The sequence below is a fragment of the Lithobates pipiens genome, unplaced genomic scaffold (assembly GCF_037356315.1).
Source record: "Lithobates pipiens isolate NorthernLeopardFrog02 unplaced genomic scaffold, aLitPip1_a1.2 Scaffold_13, whole genome shotgun sequence".
Taxonomy (NCBI): Eukaryota; Metazoa; Chordata; class Amphibia; order Anura; family Ranidae; genus Lithobates; species Lithobates pipiens.
The window spans coordinates 179,052,849-179,072,735 of NW_027507718.1; the positions used below are offsets into that span (position 1 = coordinate 179,052,849).

General features: G+C 38.8%; 2 protein-coding genes across 7 annotated transcripts in view; both read left to right on the top strand.

The window, feature by feature from the left end:
- CRLF1 (cytokine receptor like factor 1) overlaps nt 1-19,887 on the top strand; it is a 206,874-nt gene that overhangs the window by 156,963 nt on the left and 30,024 nt on the right. For 3 of the 6 annotated variants that reach the window (XM_077475934.1, XM_077475929.1, XM_077475933.1), the window contains one exon: nt 10,928-11,110. In XM_077475934.1, coding sequence (XP_077332060.1) covers nt 10,928-11,110 — 183 coding nt within the window. The remainder of the gene's footprint in view (nt 1-10,927; nt 11,111-19,887) is intronic. The other 3 variants (XM_077475930.1, XM_077475931.1, XM_077475932.1) reach the window with 1 other exon arrangement.
- Nucleotides 1,383-2,882, top strand: LOC143973890 (uncharacterized). Its single transcript, XM_077474771.1, has one exon. The coding sequence runs from the start codon at nt 1,383-1,385 to the stop codon at nt 2,880-2,882; it is 1,500 nt and encodes a 499-aa protein (XP_077330897.1).

Here is a 19,887-nt window from a genome sequence, read left to right on the forward strand (position 1 = left end):
AGTAGGCTTTGTGTGTGTGTATGTATGTAGGTATGTGTATGTATGTATGTATATGTGTGTATATATATATATGTGTGTATATATATATATATATGTGTGTATATATGTATGTATATATATATGTATATATGTATGTATATATATATGTATGTGTGTGTGTGTGTATGTGTGTATATGTATATATATATATATATATATATATATATATATATATATATATATATATATATATATATATATATATGTGATAAGTATCATATATGTGTGTCAGTGGACTGACTTGTTGAATGCCTTGTCGGAGCCAACTCAATTACACATATCAAAGGGGACTTGTTGACCAAAAGATTGTTAAGGTGGTTTCTGTTAATCTAATTACACACATTGAAGGAAACCTGTTGGTATTAATATGCAAGAATTTAGATTGGGTTATTGTATACACCAAAAGGTTGTTAAGGTGGGATCTGTTAATCTAATTACGCATATTGAAAGGAACTTGTTTATGCTTATATGCAAGAATGCAAATTAGGGCAGTTTATGACTACAGCTGTTCACGGGTAGGGGTAATCTTTTGTCACTCTGAAAAGAAGACACAAGGAGATCAAAGCATTTAATTGAAAAGGCCAATTCAATTCAAAGTTCAAAGTTGCTCAGCCATTCAATGCTTAGGATATATAACATGGCAGTCAGTCTTGTCTTGTGTGTGTGTGTGAAGGCATCAAGGATTAAGGAATATGGGGATCTGAATATGTTCTAGATCTGTAAGATATACTCTGTTGGATATTTTGTCATCTGTTGCAAGACTTTGTTCTGTATTGGAAGTCAATAAAGTGCATCTCTCTGGAAGAATTGGGTTGCTGCGGAAGAATACTTATAATAACGAATTAATCATCTACCCGCCACTATATATATATTATATCACTACATTGGTGCCGTGACAAGTGACCAGAAGAGCATTTTCAGGACTTAGTAACAGAAGTCGGTGGTGACAACAATCCTGTGAGGTGGACAGAAGTTTGATGGAGACCTGTGCTGTAACTCTAATGTCTGGTTGTGACATAAGAGAGTCTGATCTACAAAATTAAAGAAGTTTGGAACCCCAGAATTATTCTCTGGAGACTGGAAACAACAAGAAAAGGACTATCGTGTACCAGAAGACCTGAACTGGAGGCTGAAGGAGTAACTAATGCGCCTAGAATTGTTCGCTGGAGACTGGAATTCACAATCTGTGAAGTGAAAGAAGACCGTGAGGACCCAGGAAGGACGTTCTAGGAAACCTAACAATTGGTAAGTGTGCCTTGTTCATTATTTTCTAAATAGAATTTTTTATTTTATTTAGTTATTTATTTATTTTTTCTTCTCATTGCTTTTTTCTTTTCTCCACAATGGCTTTGGCTGTGTCTGGTGGTGACAATAACACTAAGGGAGAGGATGTGAATATATGGCTGTTAGATTATATAAAAAATCATGGGGGGCCTTACGAGATTCCCCAAGAATATAGACAGTCATGGGATTTAATGAAATGCTTTTTATCTGATAGTGTCTTTGATAAGAAAACAAAGCAAAAGAAACGTAAGGGTATCATTATTCAGGGACTACTGTCTTGTTGTACAGAATTAATAGAGGAGATTAAAGAAAAAAAACAGAAAATTCTAGAACAGACTCAGAGATATGAGGAGAAGGAGAAAGGGTTGAATGAGAGGATATCAGATCTCAGGTTACATGCTATCACTACTGGGGAGGCACTGATTGAAAAGGCAAAATTATGTGATGATTTAAGTCGGGCAAATGAGGAATTGTCAGTAAAAATACAAACTGTTGAGAAGCAGTTGGAGGAGTGTAAACATGCTGCTAACATTGCTTTTGATAAATTGGCAGAGAAATCAAGTTACACGCATCAAAATGATACCACTAAAGTAAAGCTTGATACCAAAGATTATAAGCCAATATATCCCTGGGATGATTTACATGCAGCCCCATGCATACCAGCAGCTCCTACCACTACAACAACTGTATTGAATACTGACGATTCAAGTGAAATTAAACTAATCACAAAACAACTAAAGCCACAGGAGATGGAAGCTATTATAAGAGAGATTGGTCAGGTACCTCGCTATGATATAAATAGATTCATGAAATGGTTTTGTGATTTGCAGAGAGTCAGAGACGCATACAACTTGAATGTGGAGGACCTAGCTAGAATTTTGCAGAAAAGTATAGGCACTGGATTGTGGGCAAGGATTTTGCAAAATTGTGGCCAACGTCATAAAACTAAGGATGTTTTAAAGGAATTATTTAAAGCATTATATAGTGTGACAACAAATATGTCTTTGTCAGGGAAGATTAGGCAAATGAAGGATGAATGCCCATATGAACTTGCAGATAGAATTAGCAGTGTGATGGAATATGTGATGACTGGGAATCCCGGTTTTGAACGTGGTGGTTTGGTACATAGGGCAATGTTATTAGAAGCATTGGATGGTGATGTCAGGGAAGGAATTTTATCTGTTACACCTGATCCTAGTGACCTTAATGATATCTTGTTAAGAGCAGATAATGTGTGGAGGAGAAAGTGCAGAGAAGACAGTCTTGCGGTTGATGCAGCTAGAATTTTTAGAGTCAAGGGTCAGCAAAATAGAGATGATTTAGGACCATGGAGAGGAAGATCTTATGACACTTCAGGTAGTTATAGGAAGCCAGAATCCAGAGGAAAGCCTAATAAACAGCCTTGGGTGCCATTTAATGAGATGAGAAGTGAAAGAGATCGTTTGCGGGAGGAGCTATATAAGATACAGGAAGAAATGGAAAAAATAAAAGCAGGAGGGGTTAAAGTAGCAGCAATAGGAAAGGAATGTGCTGTGTCTACCTCTAACAGTCATTGTTAGGGGTTCCGAGCCCCCCAAGCCCCTTCCTGCCGATTCTTAACTGATTTAACATTAGACTCCTGGGGGCGGCCCACTGTTGATGTAACATTAGGGGGAACTCGTGTAAATGCGCTGTTAGATAGTGGGGCAGCTATTAGTTTTAGTAAATCAGTTGCCCCTGGAAATGAGACAATCAAAATAACAGGTGTCACTGGACATTCCATTGAAGCTCCTTTTGTGCGTGGTGTTGAGATGCAAATAGGAGGAGAGAAGTGGGAGTGTGACGTTGTTTGTCAAAATCAGGACATAATTGGTGCTGATGTCTGTGTACAGCAAGGTCTGGTGGTTGATCTTGCAAACATGAAGTTGTGGATGATGTCTGGAAATGACGGATTGGGTCATGTGTGGCATCCTCCCATGGAATTAGTAACAGCAGCAGTAAAGCCCGTTGGTGTGTTACAGGGGGATTGGGATCCCTGTTGGGATAGTCTGATGGGTGAATTTGAAGACATAATGGCTAAACATAAACAAGATTGTGGTAGGATGAATACAATGATTTTATTGGAAGGATTTGATCCCGCGCCTCTCAAGCAATACCCAGTCCCAAAAGAGGCCATTAAACCTATAACAGAAGCTATAAAACAATTGGAGGCGCAGGGTACGTTAAAAAGGGGTGCATCAATATGTAATTCGCCAGCCTGGCCGGTCATCAAACCCGATGGGTCGTTCAGGCTGACGATAGATTACCGTGCCTTAAACAAATATGCTAAAAGTATGGCACCTGTGGTAGCAGCTTACCCGGAAATGATTGCCAAGTTAACACCAGAAATGAAATGGTTTACGGTCATTGATATCAGTAACAGTTATTGGAATTTACCCCTTGACCCAACTTGTCAATACAAAACAGCCTTCAGCTGGGCGGGCCTTCAATATTATTGGACAGTTCTTCCACAAGGCTACAAAGACAGTGCAGCAATATTTCACTCACATATGAAAGAAGTGATTGATAAGTTTTCCAAACCTGAAAGAGTAATTTCATATGTTGATGACATTTTGATTGGGTCAGCCTCCATGGAGGAGCATGTGAACGATGTGAGTGAAATGTTATTGCTTTTGAGAGAAGCCGGTTTGAAAGTTAATCCAAAGAAAATACAATTGGGGAAGCAGGAAGTCCAATTTCTGGGTGTTACTGTAGCACAGTCAGGGCGAAGTATCAATGAACAAAGGGTTGAGCTGATCGGTAAGCTACCTTTGCCCACTGATGAAAAAAGTCTGAGACAGATCTTAGGCATGACAGGTTTCTGTAGGGAGTTTGTGCCTCATTATGCATCATTAACGGAGTGTTTGTATAATCTGCTGAAGCAAGATGAATGGAAATGGAAATCAGAGCACACACAAGCTATTGAAGCATTAAAGGAAACTTTAGGCAATGCCCCTTCATTAGCATCACCAGACCCCAACAAAGAATTCAGACTCTATCCACACGTGGGCCTTAGTACATTGTCTGTTGCACTCACCCAAGATTGTTTTGGAAAACAAAGACCTTTAGCCTATGCATCACGTTTACTATCATCTGTAGAACAGAAGTATCCTTTGTGTACTCGTATGGTGCTGTGTTGTTATTGGGCAATCAACAAATTCCGATACTTGACAGGTACACAAAGGGTCATCATTGCTAGTCATCACACTCCTATAGTCATGTTGGCCAATGGGAAATGGAAAGAAGCAGATGTGAATTGCAAAAGGTTGGCGAGATGGACTACAGCTCTATTGTCAGAGAATATTGAGGGTTTGATGTTAAAGGAACCTAGTGTTCTGATTGGTGGATTGATGATTGAAGGTGAAGCTCATGAATGTCAAGTGCAAGGAAATAGTTTGCAGCACAGAGTTTTTACTGCCATATCCAAACCCTTTGACCTTGAAAGCGGCTGCTGGTACATTGATGGTTCTTCTTACTATAAAGATGGAAGTCGGATCTCAGGATTTGCTGGTGTTTGTGTAAAGGATGGTGAGGTCCAGAGACAATTTTCATATTCATGCAGAGCTCGCTCTGCACAGTATGTGGAAATTGCAGCACTTTTGCAAGTTCTCATTGAGTTAAGAGATGATGGTGGAACTGTTAACATTGCTTCTGACTCAGACCAGGTATGCAAGGGCGCAGTTGTCTATCTTTCATGGTGGAATGTGATGGGCTTTAAAGGAACAGATGGCAGTGAGATAAGATATGCATCCTTATGGAAAATGATAGAGGAGGAAACGCAATTATTTTCAAAAAATCAATATCCGAAAGGTACAGGCCCACAGAAAACAAACAACAGAGCACTACTGGAACAATACTGTAGATAGATTAGCGAAGGAGGCTGCAGTAACATCCCCCGAATGGCCTCATATAGAACGTACTTTGTCCTTTCCAGTGTCTGCCCTTACACGTGCTCAAGCAAAAGGAGTTGAAGAAAGGACATGTGAGTTGGGTAAAATACAAGATCAGGATGAGGAATTAGCTCAGCTAAAAGAAATGTGTGGGACTGGACCCATACAATTTGAAGGTCAAGAGATGCAGGTGAAGGATGGCCTTTTGGTAACTTACAAAAACAATTTATCATTATGGGTTGCCCCAAAAGGTGTGAGGAAAGACATTCTCACATGGATTCATGGGTCCCCTGTTGGTGGGCACCCCAAACTTCCTTTAGCTTTAGAGAGATTAGATCATGTAGCATGGTGGCCCCAAAATAAACAACACATGCAGGACCATATCTTATCATGTTTGATGTGTGCCAGACATGATCCTGCAAATAGGAAGAGGAGAGGGGCACTGATGAGACAAGCTCCCATGGGACCATGGGAGCGAATACAAATTGATTATACAGGTGAACTTCCTAACACTGCCCACCAGAACAAATATTTACTGGTTGTGGTGGATTCCTTCAGTCACTGGGTGGAAGCTTTCCCTACCAAAAACTGTACTGCCACTACTACTGCGAGGATCTTGATCAAAGAAATATTTAGTCGGTGGGGGATACCAAAAGTTTTAGACAGTGACAATGGGCCAGGATTTGTAGGTAATGTGATGCAAGAAACATGTAAGCTTCTTGGTGTCATCCAAAAATTTCACATCTTCTATCATCCTGAGTCTGCGGGACAGGTCGAACGAATGAACAGGACAATAAAAAATGCCCTTAGAAAGGTTGTAAATGAGCAAGGTACCGATTGGGATGAAAAATTACCCTTTGTTCTGGCAACTATTCGTTCCAGAGTTTGCAGGTCCATAGGCTTTGCCCCTTATGAAGCTCTGCTCGGCAGAACAATGAGAACGTGGGAACATCTAATAAATCCAGTCCCAGCAGCATTAGAAACTGTGTCATTATCTGAATCATGGGTAGAAATCTTAAAGGATCATGTGATTACAGTACATAAGGCTGTGTGTGCAACTGATGAATGTACCCATAAAAGCTCACAACAGTGGTTTAATGCAATGGGTGACACTAGTGAATACCAAATTGGGGCTAGAGTAATGTTACAGGATTTTTCTGGCTTTCACCCATTTCCCAGGGCCAAGTGGAAGGGCCCTTATGCAGTCATAGACAAAATTGGACCCTCTGTTTACTTATTAGACTTGGGAGAGGACAGGTCAAGATGGAGTCATGCATGTCAGATCAAAGCATTTAAAGGAAAAATGGATCTGATGGATGTGAGCATTGTCTAACTTTCTTCCTGAGATTGTCTTTCAGGTCCCAGGAGTAATGCGAATACCGGAAGATTACACCAAAATGAAGACATATTCCCTGGACAAATACAAGCCTTCTCTATTAGCATGTGTGTTGATAACATCACTCTACTACTTTGCATCACAAACATCAGAGTGGAAAAGTGTCAAGTTGAGGAATTAAAAAGCTTACCAGTGGGGAAATCTGATCGAAATAAAAGAAGTGTAATGGATCATACTACAGAACTTACTGTTTTAGAAGTCTCAGAAAGCATCCAGATACATGGGGATACTGTAAAGGGCATAGTCGGGGGGTGGATATTCGTTAGATGTGAGATCATGATGCCTAAATCTGATTACTTGGTGGAATCTGCTGTTTGGACTTACCCAGAAGGAAGCGACCGTCACAGGAGTACAGATATAATATTAATGGAGACAAAGAGTGGACCACAAATGCAAATGACTTTAGAAAGGAATTTTACAATATTTAAGGAGGGTATTATATCCTGTAGCCCTCATGATGTGACGGATGGAGTCTATACAAAAACCCTAAATATAATGGTCACAAATTCTAGAGACTGTCCTACAATTTTACAGTGGCCAGAACATGGACTTTTCCTTGAGCGAACTCAAACTTTAGTGTATAGTGATGTTTCATATTTATCATTACCCTTATTGCTGAATTTCACATCATTTAACATTCCAGAGAGTTGCCCAAAATCAATGGGATGGTGGTTTAAAACAGTCTTTCAATCACATATAAACTTATTTTGGGATGCTACACAAGGGCTTAATTTTAAGAAAGTTGCAAAGAGGGACCTGGGTACTGATATCATATCAGGCCTCAGTTTGGGTAGTTCAATTTGGAATAGGGTTGATATAGAGAGTCTAAATATGAGAGAACAGAATTTTGTGGGTGGATTACAGCAGATACTGCTTAAAGGGGGAAGAGTGGATTTAAACACTCTAGCTGAAATGAAAATAGATATTCAAAACATTCACACCATTGCTGCAGATTTGCAGAACATTCAAATGTCTGTGAGTGCGCTGAATAAAACCATTCAAACCAATAATGTATCCAAATCTATAGTTTGTGGTATTATAGGAAACTTGCTGAGTGAACATCTGAGCCTAGGGCTCCAAGAAATCAAACGAGGAGAATGGCCAAGGATAATGAACTCAACTTTATTATTCAATCTTATCAAAGACAGTGGTGTTACTTGTAGGAACTTGGCCATGGCTAATGTAAGGAGCCTGGACACTCTCTGTAATAAAGATCGCATTGGAAAGCAGGAAATACCTCTGACCGTCGACATCCCTACGTGGTCAACAACACCCCTACCCGTATATAAGATGATCGTTCTTGGTGAGGTGGAGGTGAGAAATGGCACTAATATACTGAAACAACTGTTACCACAAAGCAGACTTGTCGTCAAGGACAACCAAGTCTGGAAAACCATGGACCCCAACTGCTGCACCAGACGGGCCCAGGCCTGGCTTTGTTCCTGCTCTTTTGAGCGGCTGGAGTACATAGAGGGCTGTGCTGCTACACACTCTGGAAACTGCCTGGTTCGATTACAAAAATTTGAACCGGCCTGGAAGAGAATAATTCACGGAGAAGGCTCAAGGGTCTGTGCATTGGGGGTTCCCTCATTCACTTGGCAGAAACAAATTCAGTGCCGGACACCTACCACAGGATGGTGTGTGAACCTTACAGATGGACTGTTAACAATTGGACAGGAAGACATTCGAGCCAATATTCAGATGAATCAAATATCTATGAACATTGAGCAAACAGATCTTGGCAATTGGGACTCTATGATCTCTCCTTTATTTAAGAAAATTCCACCACTTACAGTTGAATTGGATACATTATTTAAGAGGGATAATAGGAAAATTATAGAATTACAAGAACTGGTGAAGGAAAACCTCATCAGTTCTAATAAAATTGCTAAAGAATTTCAGGAGCCTTGGTGGAGCATACCCAATAACACTCTTACTCACCCACTATTGAGAACTCTTTCCATGATTTTTGTGTTCATTCAATTTATATTAATATGTTTTTTGTTTGGTTTATATTGTTGTGGTAGAAGACAACTAAGAACCATCCAGGAAAAGAAGGAAAAGATAGAGATGGCTTCAATCTTAAGAGCCAGGGATGTCTGAGCAATTTGGTTGTGAATCGATTCTGATTCGAACCGATCCAAGTGGGGATATATGTAGTAGGCTTTGTGTGTGTGTATGTATGTAGGTATGTGTATGTATGTATGTATATGTGTGTATATATATATATATGTGTGTATATATATATATGTGTGTATATATGTATGTATATATATATGTATATATGTATGTATATATATATGTACCGGTATGTGTGTGTGTGTGTATGTGTGTATATGTATATATATATATATATATATATATATATATATATATATATATATATATATATATATATATATATATATATATATATGTGATAAGTATCATATATGTGTGTCAGTGGACTGACTTGTTGAATGCCTTGTCGGAGCCAACTCAATTACACATATCAAAGGGGACTTGTTGACCAAAAGATTGTTAAGGTGGTTTCTGTTAATCTAATTACACACATTGAAGGAAACCTGTTGGTATTAATATGCAAGAATTTAGATTGGGTTATTGTATACACCAAAAGGTTGTTAAGGTGGGATCTGTTAATCTAATTACGCATATTGAAAGGAACTTGTTTATGCTTATATGCAAGAATGCAAATTAGGGCAGTTTATGACTACAGCTGTTCACGGGTAGGGGTAATCTTTTGTCACTCTGAAAAGAAGACACAAGGAGATCAAAGCATTTAATTGAAAAGGCCAATTCAATTCAAAGTTCAAAGTTGCTCAGCCATTCAATGCTTAGGATATATAACATGGCAGTCAGTCTTGTCTTGTGTGTGTGTGTGAAGGCATCAAGGATTAAGGAATATGGGGATCTGAATATGTTCTAGATCTGTAAGATATACTCTGTTGGATATTTTGTCATCTGTTGCAAGACTTTGTTCTGTATTGGAAGTCAATAAAGTGCATCTCTCTGGAAGAATTGGGTTGCTGCGGAAGAGGACTTATAATAACGAATTAATCATCTACCCAACGCTATACTTTATATTATATCACTACATTGCGGAGCTAGGCCACTTTAGGCAGGCCCTAAGAACAACAATAAGTATATCAGGGATCCCTCTAGATGTCTAATTAGCTCTCCACAGTTGGCTAGTAGAATTGATGTGGAAATGAACTCCGCCTAGCTAAACCCATACTGTGCTTGTTTTTTGCACAAATTGGATATTTGTTTCTTCAGCTATTAAATGGTTCTGAGATTTCATTACAGGAAAAAAGTAAATTTTTTTAGATCCCGACTGACTTTGAATAGACAAGTGGAAAAGCATGACATGCTGAAAAAAAATTGCACCAAAAGTGTCCGATCTGTCTGCCATAATGTTGCCGTCACGATAAAAATTGCAGATTGCCACCATTACTAGTAAAAAAAAAATTATTAATAAAAATGCAATAAAACTATCCCCTATTTTGTAGACGCTATAACTTTTGCGCAAACCAAGCAATAAATGCTTATTGCGATTTTTTTAACCAAACATATGTAGAAGAATACGTATCAGCCTAAACTGAGGAAAAAAAACGTTTTTTATATATTTTTTGGGGATATTTATTATAGCAAAAAAGTATAAAATATTGCTTTTTTTTCAAAATTGTCGCTCTTTTTTGGTTTATAGCGCAACAAATAAAAACCACAGAGGTGATCAAATACCACCAAAAGAAAGCTCTATTTGTGGAAAAAAAGGACATCAATTTTGTTTGGGAGCCACGTTGCATGACTGCGCAATTTTCATTTAAAGCGACGCAGTGCTGAATCGCAAAAAGTGCTCTGGTCAGGAAGGGGGTAAATTCTTCCAGGGCTGAAGTAGTTAAAGCAACTTTTACAACTACTCTGGGTTTATAAAGTGAGGTTTCAAAATTAGCGAGAAGAAAAGAAACAAGGTAATAGGTCACATTTCTTTGTGTTCCTAGATAGATTTTAAAAGATGTTGTGTTTTGCACAAAAATTGCACAAAGCCCATTGAAGTGAATGGGCTACCTTATGCGTGACATTCAGAAATGCATGTTAATCACACCTCAATTTCGAGTGGGAATGCTAGTTCCCACTAACACAAAAATCTGCACGAGCCTGACAATTGAAAGGTATCTACCAAAACCTGAAACATCACCTTGGGGTAAATTGATTATGTAGATTTGCTGTACAAACCTAAAAAGGTCACATGTTTTTCAGTGATATATGTATTGACATGTTTAATTTGTATTTCCATCAGAAAGAATCACGGGAGTATGTGACCCCAAGAGTGGTGAGCAGAATTCTACCTTAAGACGGGAATTAAAACAATTCTTTGGCTGGGTGAAGAAACATGCATATGGCTGCTCCAACCTTAGCATCAAATTATATGACCAGTGGAGGGTGTGGCTGCAGAAATCACACAAAACACGGAACCAGGTAGGTAAGGAATATTTTATTTTTACATTCTTTAAGCTATTTATAACTTGACAGTTTGAGAATTATCGTAGTGGTGGTGGTCATTTACAGCAATGTTTCTCAACTCCAGTCCTCAATTACCACCAAAAGGTCATGTTTTCAGGATCTCCATTATTTTTCACAGGTGATTTGATCAGTTTCACTGCCTTAGTAATTACCACAGCCGTTTCATCTGAGGGAAATCCTGACACGTGACCTGTTGGGGGTACTTGAGGTCTGGAGTTGAGAAACACTGATTTACAGGATGACAGTAAATTACTCTTGCATTATAAAAATGTAAGAAAAATCATGTTCAGTGACATTAACCGCTAATTTAGAGAGTGAAATACTAAAAAACTGATCTGTTTTTATTTTAATGCGCCACAAATATAAAGTAAGTATAAAAATATAAAAAAGTTTATCAATACTCAAGGGATATATTGTGGGAGTATATTGTGTTTATGGTGAGAGCTTAACATTACTATAATTTGCCATGGTCTACCTAACTGAACTTTTGCTAAAAATCAACAGAAATAGTGGCTGCTTATAGCATCAATAAGTTTCCATCCAGGTTCCTATAGATTAACCACTTGAGGACCGCCGTATTGCCATTGTACGTCAGCACAATGGCACAGGCAGGCATAATCACGTACATCTACGTGATTGCCTTCCAGCGGGTGGGGGGTCCCATCGGACCCCCTCCCGCTGGTTACGGCGGTCCGATTCGGTCCAGGAGCGCTCCGTGATGAGGGGATGGCCGTTCGTTTTCGGCCACCCCCTCTGGATCGCTCCTGGCCAATGAGAAGCTTCCTCCCCTGTGTATTGTTTACACAGGAAGGAGGAAGTGATGTCATTCTCCTCGGGGCGGTCTTTTTGACCGGACTACGAGGAGAAGAGTAAAAGTAAGTCTGCACGAACACTACACTGACATGTAGGTACACACAGGCACACAAACCCCCCCCGATCCCCCCCCCGATCGCCCCCCGATCCCCCCCCCCGCCCCCCCTCCCCCCCCAGTCACAGTGTCACTGATTGCATTGATCATTTCTTTACTGATCAATGCATTCAGTGTCAGTTGTGACAGTAAAAACTGTCAGGACAGTTAGTGTCCAGGGTAGCCCCCTATCACCCCCCAATAAAGATTTAACCCCCTGATTGCCCCTAGAGTTAACCCTTTCACCCCCTTTTGCCAGTGTCACTAAGCGATCATTTTTCTGATCGCTGCATGTGTCGCTAGTGTCGCTAGGTAGCTAGTTATTTTTTTAGGTTCACCGCCAGGTTTTTATATCGCTAGGTACCCCGATATACTACCCAATAATGTTTTTAACCCCCTGATTGCCGCTAGTTAACCCTTTCACCCCCTTTTGCCAGTGTCACTAAGCGATCGTTTTTCTGATCGCTGCATTAGTGTCGCTACAGTCGCTAGGTAGCTAGTTATTTTTTTAGGTTCACCGCCAGGTTTTTATAGCGCTAGGTACCCCGATATACTACCCAATAATGTTTTTAACCCCCTGATTGCCGCTAGTTAACCCTTTCACCCCCTTTTGCCAGTGTCACTAAGCGATCATTTTTCTGATCGCTGCATGTGTCGCTAGGTAGCTAGTTATTTTTTTAGGTTCACCGCCAGGTTTTAACCCCCTGATTGCCGCTAGTTAACCCTTTCACCCCCTTTTGCCAGTGTCACTAAGCGATCGTTTTTCTGATCGCTGCATTAGTGTCGCTACAGTCGCTAGGTAGCTAGTTATTTTTTTAGGTTCACCGCCAGGTTTTTATAGCGCTAGGTACCCCGATATACTACCCAATAATGGTTTTAACCCCCTGATTTCCGCTAGTTAACCCTTTCACCCCCTTTTGCCAGTGTCACTAAGCGATAATTTTTCTGAACGCTGCATCAGTGTCGCTAGTGTCGCTAGGTAGCTAGTTAACTAGGCTCCCAAAAAGTCCCCCACATGTGGTATCCCCGTACTCGGGAGAAGCAGCAGAATTTATTTTGGGGTGTAATTTGACTTCTGCCCATAGCATGTGTGAGCAATATATCATTTAGTGACAACTTTGTGCAAAAAAAAAAAAGTTTGTAATATTCCCGCAACTTTTGGCAAAATATAAAATATTCCATGGACTCAACATGCCTCTCAGTAAATAGCTTGGGGTGTCTACTTTCCAAAATGGGGTCATTTGGGGGGGTTTTGTGCTATTTTGGCATTTTATGGCCTTCGAAACTGTGATAGGTAGTGAGGAGTTAAATCAAAAATTTGCACCCTTAGAAATCCTGAAGGTGGTGATTGGTTTTCGGGGTGCCGTGCGCGACTAGACTCCCAAAAAGTCCCACACATGTGGTATCCCCGTACTCGGGAGAAGCAGCAGAATGTATTTTGGGGTGTCATTTCACATATAACCATGGCATGTGTGAGCAATATATCATTTAGTGACAACTTTTTGTAAAAAAATTTTTTATTTTTTTTTTTGTCATTATTCAATCCCTTAGGACAAAAAAAATAAATATTCAATGGGCTCAACATACCCATCAGCAATTTCCTTGGGGTGTCTACTTTCCAAAATGGGGTCATTTGGGGGGGATTTGTACTGCCCTGCCATTTTAGCACCTCAAGAAATGAGATCGGCAGTCATAAATTAAAAGCTGTGTAAATTCCAGAAAATGTACTCTAGTTTGTAGACGCTATAACTTTTGCGCAAACCAAAAAATATACGCTTATTGACATTTTTTTTACTAAAGACATGTGGCTGAATAAATTTTGCCCTCAATGTATGACTAAAATTTAGTTTATTCGATTTTTCTTATAACAAAAAGAAGAAAATATCTTTTTTTTTCAAAATTTTCGCTCTTTTTTCATTTATATCGCAAAAAAAAAAAATCGCAGAGGCAATCAAATACCATCAAAAGAAAGCTCTATTTGTGGGAAGAAAAGGACGCAAATTTCGTTTGGGTGCAATATTGCATGACCGCGCAATTACCAGTTAAAGCAGCGCAGTGCGAAATTGCAAAAAGACCTCTGGTCCTTAAGGTGTTTATTGGTCCGGAACTGAAGTGGTTAATGAGTACACAGGAAGTACTGTTCCCAAATACAATATTATTACAATATTACAATATATATAATATATATATATTTTTTACAATATTTGTTTTTAAAGAGTTAGTTCACCTTTACCAAACAAAATTGCCTATGCAGATAAGGGGCACCAGCAGATAAAAACAAACTGTGCAGCTTTGACCAAAAGTTAAATAATGCCCTTGCTATAGGTGTAGGCCATTACCACACCTCCCAAAGCCTGATTAAGCAACTCATAGAGATGGCATCACCCCATGCTGACATTGCTAAGACACTCCTTGCCAATTCAAACCCATTTACATTCATTATCTCTTCATTGTCCCAGTAGCTCTGAGCTCAGCGATGTGGTGACAAAGGGAATAGTGGTGATAGTGGGTGTGAGCTCACACACATGCTCAGAACGACTGCAGCAGTGGATAGAGAATGCATGCAAATGGATTTGGATGGGCTGGGTGTGTCCTAGCAACATCCTAGCAACAAGGCAGGATGGGATGAACGCAGTCTTTGGAAAGTACATAAATGGCCTATACCTTAAATAAGGGCATATCCAACATTAGTCAGAGCTACAGAGATTGTTTTGTTATCTACAGGCACTCTTTACCTGCATAGGGCAGTTTTTTGGTGAAGGGGAACTACGCCTTTAAACCAAGAGTGCCTATTTTAATTAGCAGTAGAAGTTCCTATTTCTCACTTCATTCAGACATGACTGGATATTTGATTGAAACCTAATTTCACCTCACTTTACTTGTGCATATCGTTCCCACTGCCTTACTGTCCAATAATCCTATTAACTACCACTGCAGACTTTTTAGACTGGAATGGCAGATAAGATAAATATCTTAAAGATACACTAAGTGAAAATTAAAAAAGGAGTATTGGAAAGCATACAGGAGACACCTGTTCTCAGCTTCTGTTTTGCATCCAAGGAAAACTAAAGCACAAGGCCATCTCACTGCATAAATTATGCTTGTTGCATGTAATATGATGCTTTGCTTTTTACAAAAAGGTTATTTCCCATATCGCCCATGACATTCAGCTTGTTACTTCTTTGATATTTGTTGCTTTTACTAAGTTTTCACTAAAGCTGGGTTCACGTTAGCCATTGATGACAAGCAGTGTTCACTTTGTAGTCACTGGTTAATGTTTTGAATCTCACAACTCGTATGTACTCAATGAATAAAGAAACACGTGGTCAGTATTTAATGCCTAATATTTAAGGCGTAAAATTATTTTAGGGCCCATTCACACCTTTGTGTTGCAGTGTGTTCCACTAATGTGTGTGTTACCACAGCACACATTACGTGCATTAGCATGTTGCATAATAATTATTTTGAATGGCACCCCAATGCATTAAGTTACCATAGCTCTTATGCACATGTTTTGTTGTCACCACAGTACATGGTAATGTGTTACTATTTATTGTGGTGTGCTGTATTGCCATGGCCAGTCTATTCATTTGAATGGGCTTTCTTAAAACATCGCATATTACCATGTGTTAAAGTGGTTGTAAACCCTTACAGACCACTTTGACCTGCAGGTAAGCCTAGATTAGGGCTTACTTATAGGTGAAAGAAATATTTGCAAAAGACAGGCACCACGGCGCGCAGGCGCACTGAGCGTGCCGTTGCTAATGGCATTCATGCCGTTAGCAGTGGCTCCCACACGCATGCATGGGAGTGCCGTCATTGCGGCTCTGGCCAATCACAGCACCGGAGCCGCGATACCCAGAAGAAAGATGGACACTTTGTGGGAGAGGGGACAGCGGTGCCATCGCTGGCTCCTGTGTCAGGTAAGTGACACATAATGGGCTACTATGCAATGCATAGTAGCCTATTATGCTTTACCTTTTCAGGGAAACAAAGAGGAAATAAAACCCATCAGGGTTTACTTCCTCTTTAAGGCACTGCACTACCAAATGGGAATTGGCTCTCAAGGTTAAATGGGAAAACTGTGAAAACCCTGTAGTATATCAATAAAAAAATAACAATAAATAATATGTGAAAGCTAATCTTGTTCATTACCCATATTTATTAATAATAACATCTTTAAATCTAAAGCTAAATTGTTAATAATATGTATTCATATACTTCAGGCATTAATAATAATTATTAATAAAGATTAATAAATCATTTGTTTGTGCTTAGCTAGTATGAATGCAGACTTTCCACTTTTGATTTCGATGGGCGGGGCAAAAAATGGTTATCTTCTATGCACATTATGAAAAATACATACACATTTAAAATATAACATTTTATTTACAAATATATATTTCAAAGAAGCTATATTTTAATCCTCTAAGGGCCCATTCACAATGCACATTATTGTGTGCATAACACATGCTCTGATGTGTGTTGTGAATGCGAACTGTAGTGCATTGTTAGAATATATTGCTTTTATCTCAATTTGTATGTTATTCTTATGTGCTGCAAAGCTCTGCAATGCATTACAACACATGAAAATACACTGCACAAAAAAAGTAACATGTCCTATTTTTTCAGTGCACGCCAATGCAACACTGGCCTGAAATGAGGTCATAGTACATAAGGTAAAATGCCTTGTTTTTGCACTGGGCAATGCTACACAATGCAGCCCAGCACTGTTGGTGTGTATGCATGTCTCATCCTAGTTCGACTCCTTTCATACTTTAAAGTGCTTAGCTACAGATTGACTTTAATATGATGCCTTCCAATTTATACATGATTCATAGGGAGATATTTAGGAAGGCTTATCCCATCTCTACACATTTCTCAGAACATGAATCAGCTTATTTAGAAGATTTAGACCACCAATACCACCAAAATTGCATCATACAACAGCATCTATACAAAAAAACACTGATACTCTCATAGGTGTCCCAAACCCGACGCATTTCCAGTCTCTGCTGTTACAGAACTTTCATCAGGGGTAGAGAGCAGGAAATAACAATATCGTGGTAGTTCTTAACAACAGCGCTCCATCATGTGTCTGTATTTGTATCCATAGGCGACTTGAGGAGCCCCATTTTGGGGCCGACAAACATGTCATTGAGGGGCTATTTATTATTAAAAAAAAACACCCATAGCCCCTTTGGGGAAGCGGATGTATATTTTACATCCCCTATTGTGAAACAATTCTGGAGGATTGTACCGTGTGTGACTATTCTAATGAAAGATCTTGAAAGTGTGGCCATATGATCACGCCATCTTTAAGCGTTCCTACCTTACATACATGGAGGAGCGCTGTTGTTAAGAACTACCACAATATTGTTATTTCCTGCTCTCTACCTCTGATGAAAGTTCTGTGACAGCAGAGACTTGAAACGCGTCAGGTTTGGGACACCTATGAGAGTATCAGTGTTTTTTTGTATAGATGTTTTTTCTGTGTATTTCTTCGATTAGATATTTTTATTGGAGACACTTTGTGTCTGGGTGTCTCTTTTTATTTTGTAATGAATAAAAATATAAGTTTTACCTGCAATTTTGGTGGTATTGGTGGTCTCATCAAGGGGGTTTCTTTTTTGCATTTGATGTAGGGATGGGACAGCTATGCCACAGCTTTTAATACGGTGAAAGCCCCGTCTTTTTTGTCTTTAGAAGATTTAGGAGGAACATATCGAATCTCTGATATACAAACAATACCACTAATATAACATTTAAATTACAGATTCCATCACATTCCAAGCACGGTAAATGCTTTTATACCTGCTTATGTAACAACTATTCGCATATATTCTTTCCTAGCCTGTAATGCAGGTAAACGCCTCTACCCTAAAATGCAAAAACAAACCAGGGAAAGAGATATCAATTGTATTTGAAGTGAGCAAAGGATTAAGAGGTCCATCTTAGAGTAATGTATAGGAGATTGTAAAATAATTTATTATACAATTGATAAAAAAATCACAATATATTGTGCCTATAGAGGAAATACAATTATCATAGGTCCTCCAACATTATTTCTTTCAAATAAAGACTGATCAGGCTCATCCCTTGCTTAGGTTTTTTTGGAAATAAATATAATATAATGTAATATTGTGTAAGGCTATTTTTTTTTTAATTCAGTATATTCCTAAACATTTATCCAATATATTATTTTTCAGTCTACTTTCCTTTTTACATTTTTCACTACTGCACTTTGAACGACTGGGAATTTGTGTGACTGCATTGGGTTACTTGTGCCGCTGGCACTTTGGTGATCCCTCTAATATTTGGTGATCCCTCTGATATTGTTCAAGTCGCCACCTTATTTCAGTATGTCAGACAAAAAAAAATCTGCAATGACAACTTCAAGGTATTGAGATCCCCCATGGCAGAAAAAGGTTTAACAAAAAAATGAATATATAGGAATTTCCTTTTCAATTTTTTTCTACTCACCTGGGTTGCCTGACAGAGCCCTTTCAGTTTTGTAATAGCAGAACGGACTGTTATTTTTAAACGACAGTGCAAATACTTTTCTAAGTGTCCGAAGTAAGGGAATGTGAGCTTTGGAGTAGCCAAAGGGCTTCAAAGGATTAGGCTAAGGATTTAATACAGGATGCAGTGTAACTTCATAGACATACAAGATGCTTTTACCCATATGCTCATTTTTGTTGAAGAGACAAGTTAATCTCTCTGGTATGGATGTCATGAAATCTACACAGATCACATTGTTATATATTATAAAAAGGTATTGTTACATTCACAGCATTTGCTGTAGGTAACATAGGAACTCAGTTACTATGTAACAACATAGTATCAGAGAGCCCCAAATATATAGATACATTACTGGAAAAAGTTGTTTTCCCTTTTTCAGTTTTCTTATACATTTCTTACATACATTTTTTACATCTTCACATCATGTACTTCAAGTAAATATTTGGTTTTTGTCATATTTCCCTTTCATAGTTACATTGTTTATATGAATAAAAGGGAAACCGGTACATCCAAGTTCAACCTATGTATGTACAGTGCCTTGAAAAATTATTCATACCCCTTGAAATTTTCCACTTTTTGTCATGTTACAACCAAAAAACTAAATGTATTTTATTGGGATTTTATGTGATAGACCAACACAAAGTGGCACATAATTGTGAAGTGGAAGTAAAATGATAAATGGTTTTCAAAATTTTTTACAACTAAATATCTGAAAAGTGGAGCGAGCATTTGATTTCTACCCCCTTTACTCCGATACCCATAACTAACCAATTGCCTTCAGAAGTCACCTAATTAGTAAATAGAGTCCACCAGTGTGTAATTTAATCTCATTATAAATACAGCTGTTCCATGAAAGCCCTCAGAGGTTTGTTAGAGAACCTTAGGGAACAAACAGCTTCATGAAGGCCAAGAAACACACCAGACAGGTCAGGGATAGGGATGAGCCAAACACCCCCCAGTTCAGTTTGCACCAGAACTTTTGAACGGACCGAAAATTTGTGCGAACTTTAGAATCCCATTGAATTCTATGGGACGTTCAAAATAAAAAGTGCTAATTTGAATGGCTAATATGCAAGATATTGTCCTAAAAAGAGTTTGGGGACCCGGCTCCTGCCCCAGAGGACATGGATCAATGCCTAAATTTTTTTTTAAAACGGGCGTTTTTTCGGGAGCACTGATTTTAATGACGATTAAAGTGAAAAAAAAAGGTGAAATATTCCTTTAAATATCATGCCTGGGGGTGTCTATAGTATGCCTGTGAAGGGGCACGTGTTTCCCGTGTTTAGAACAGTCCCTGCACAAAATGA

What these genes read in the sequence shown, in the direction of transcription:
- LOC143973890 (XM_077474771.1), top strand. Translation starts at nt 1,383, where the DNA reads ATGGCTTTGGCTGTGTCTGGTGGTGACAATAACACTAAGGGAGAGGAT.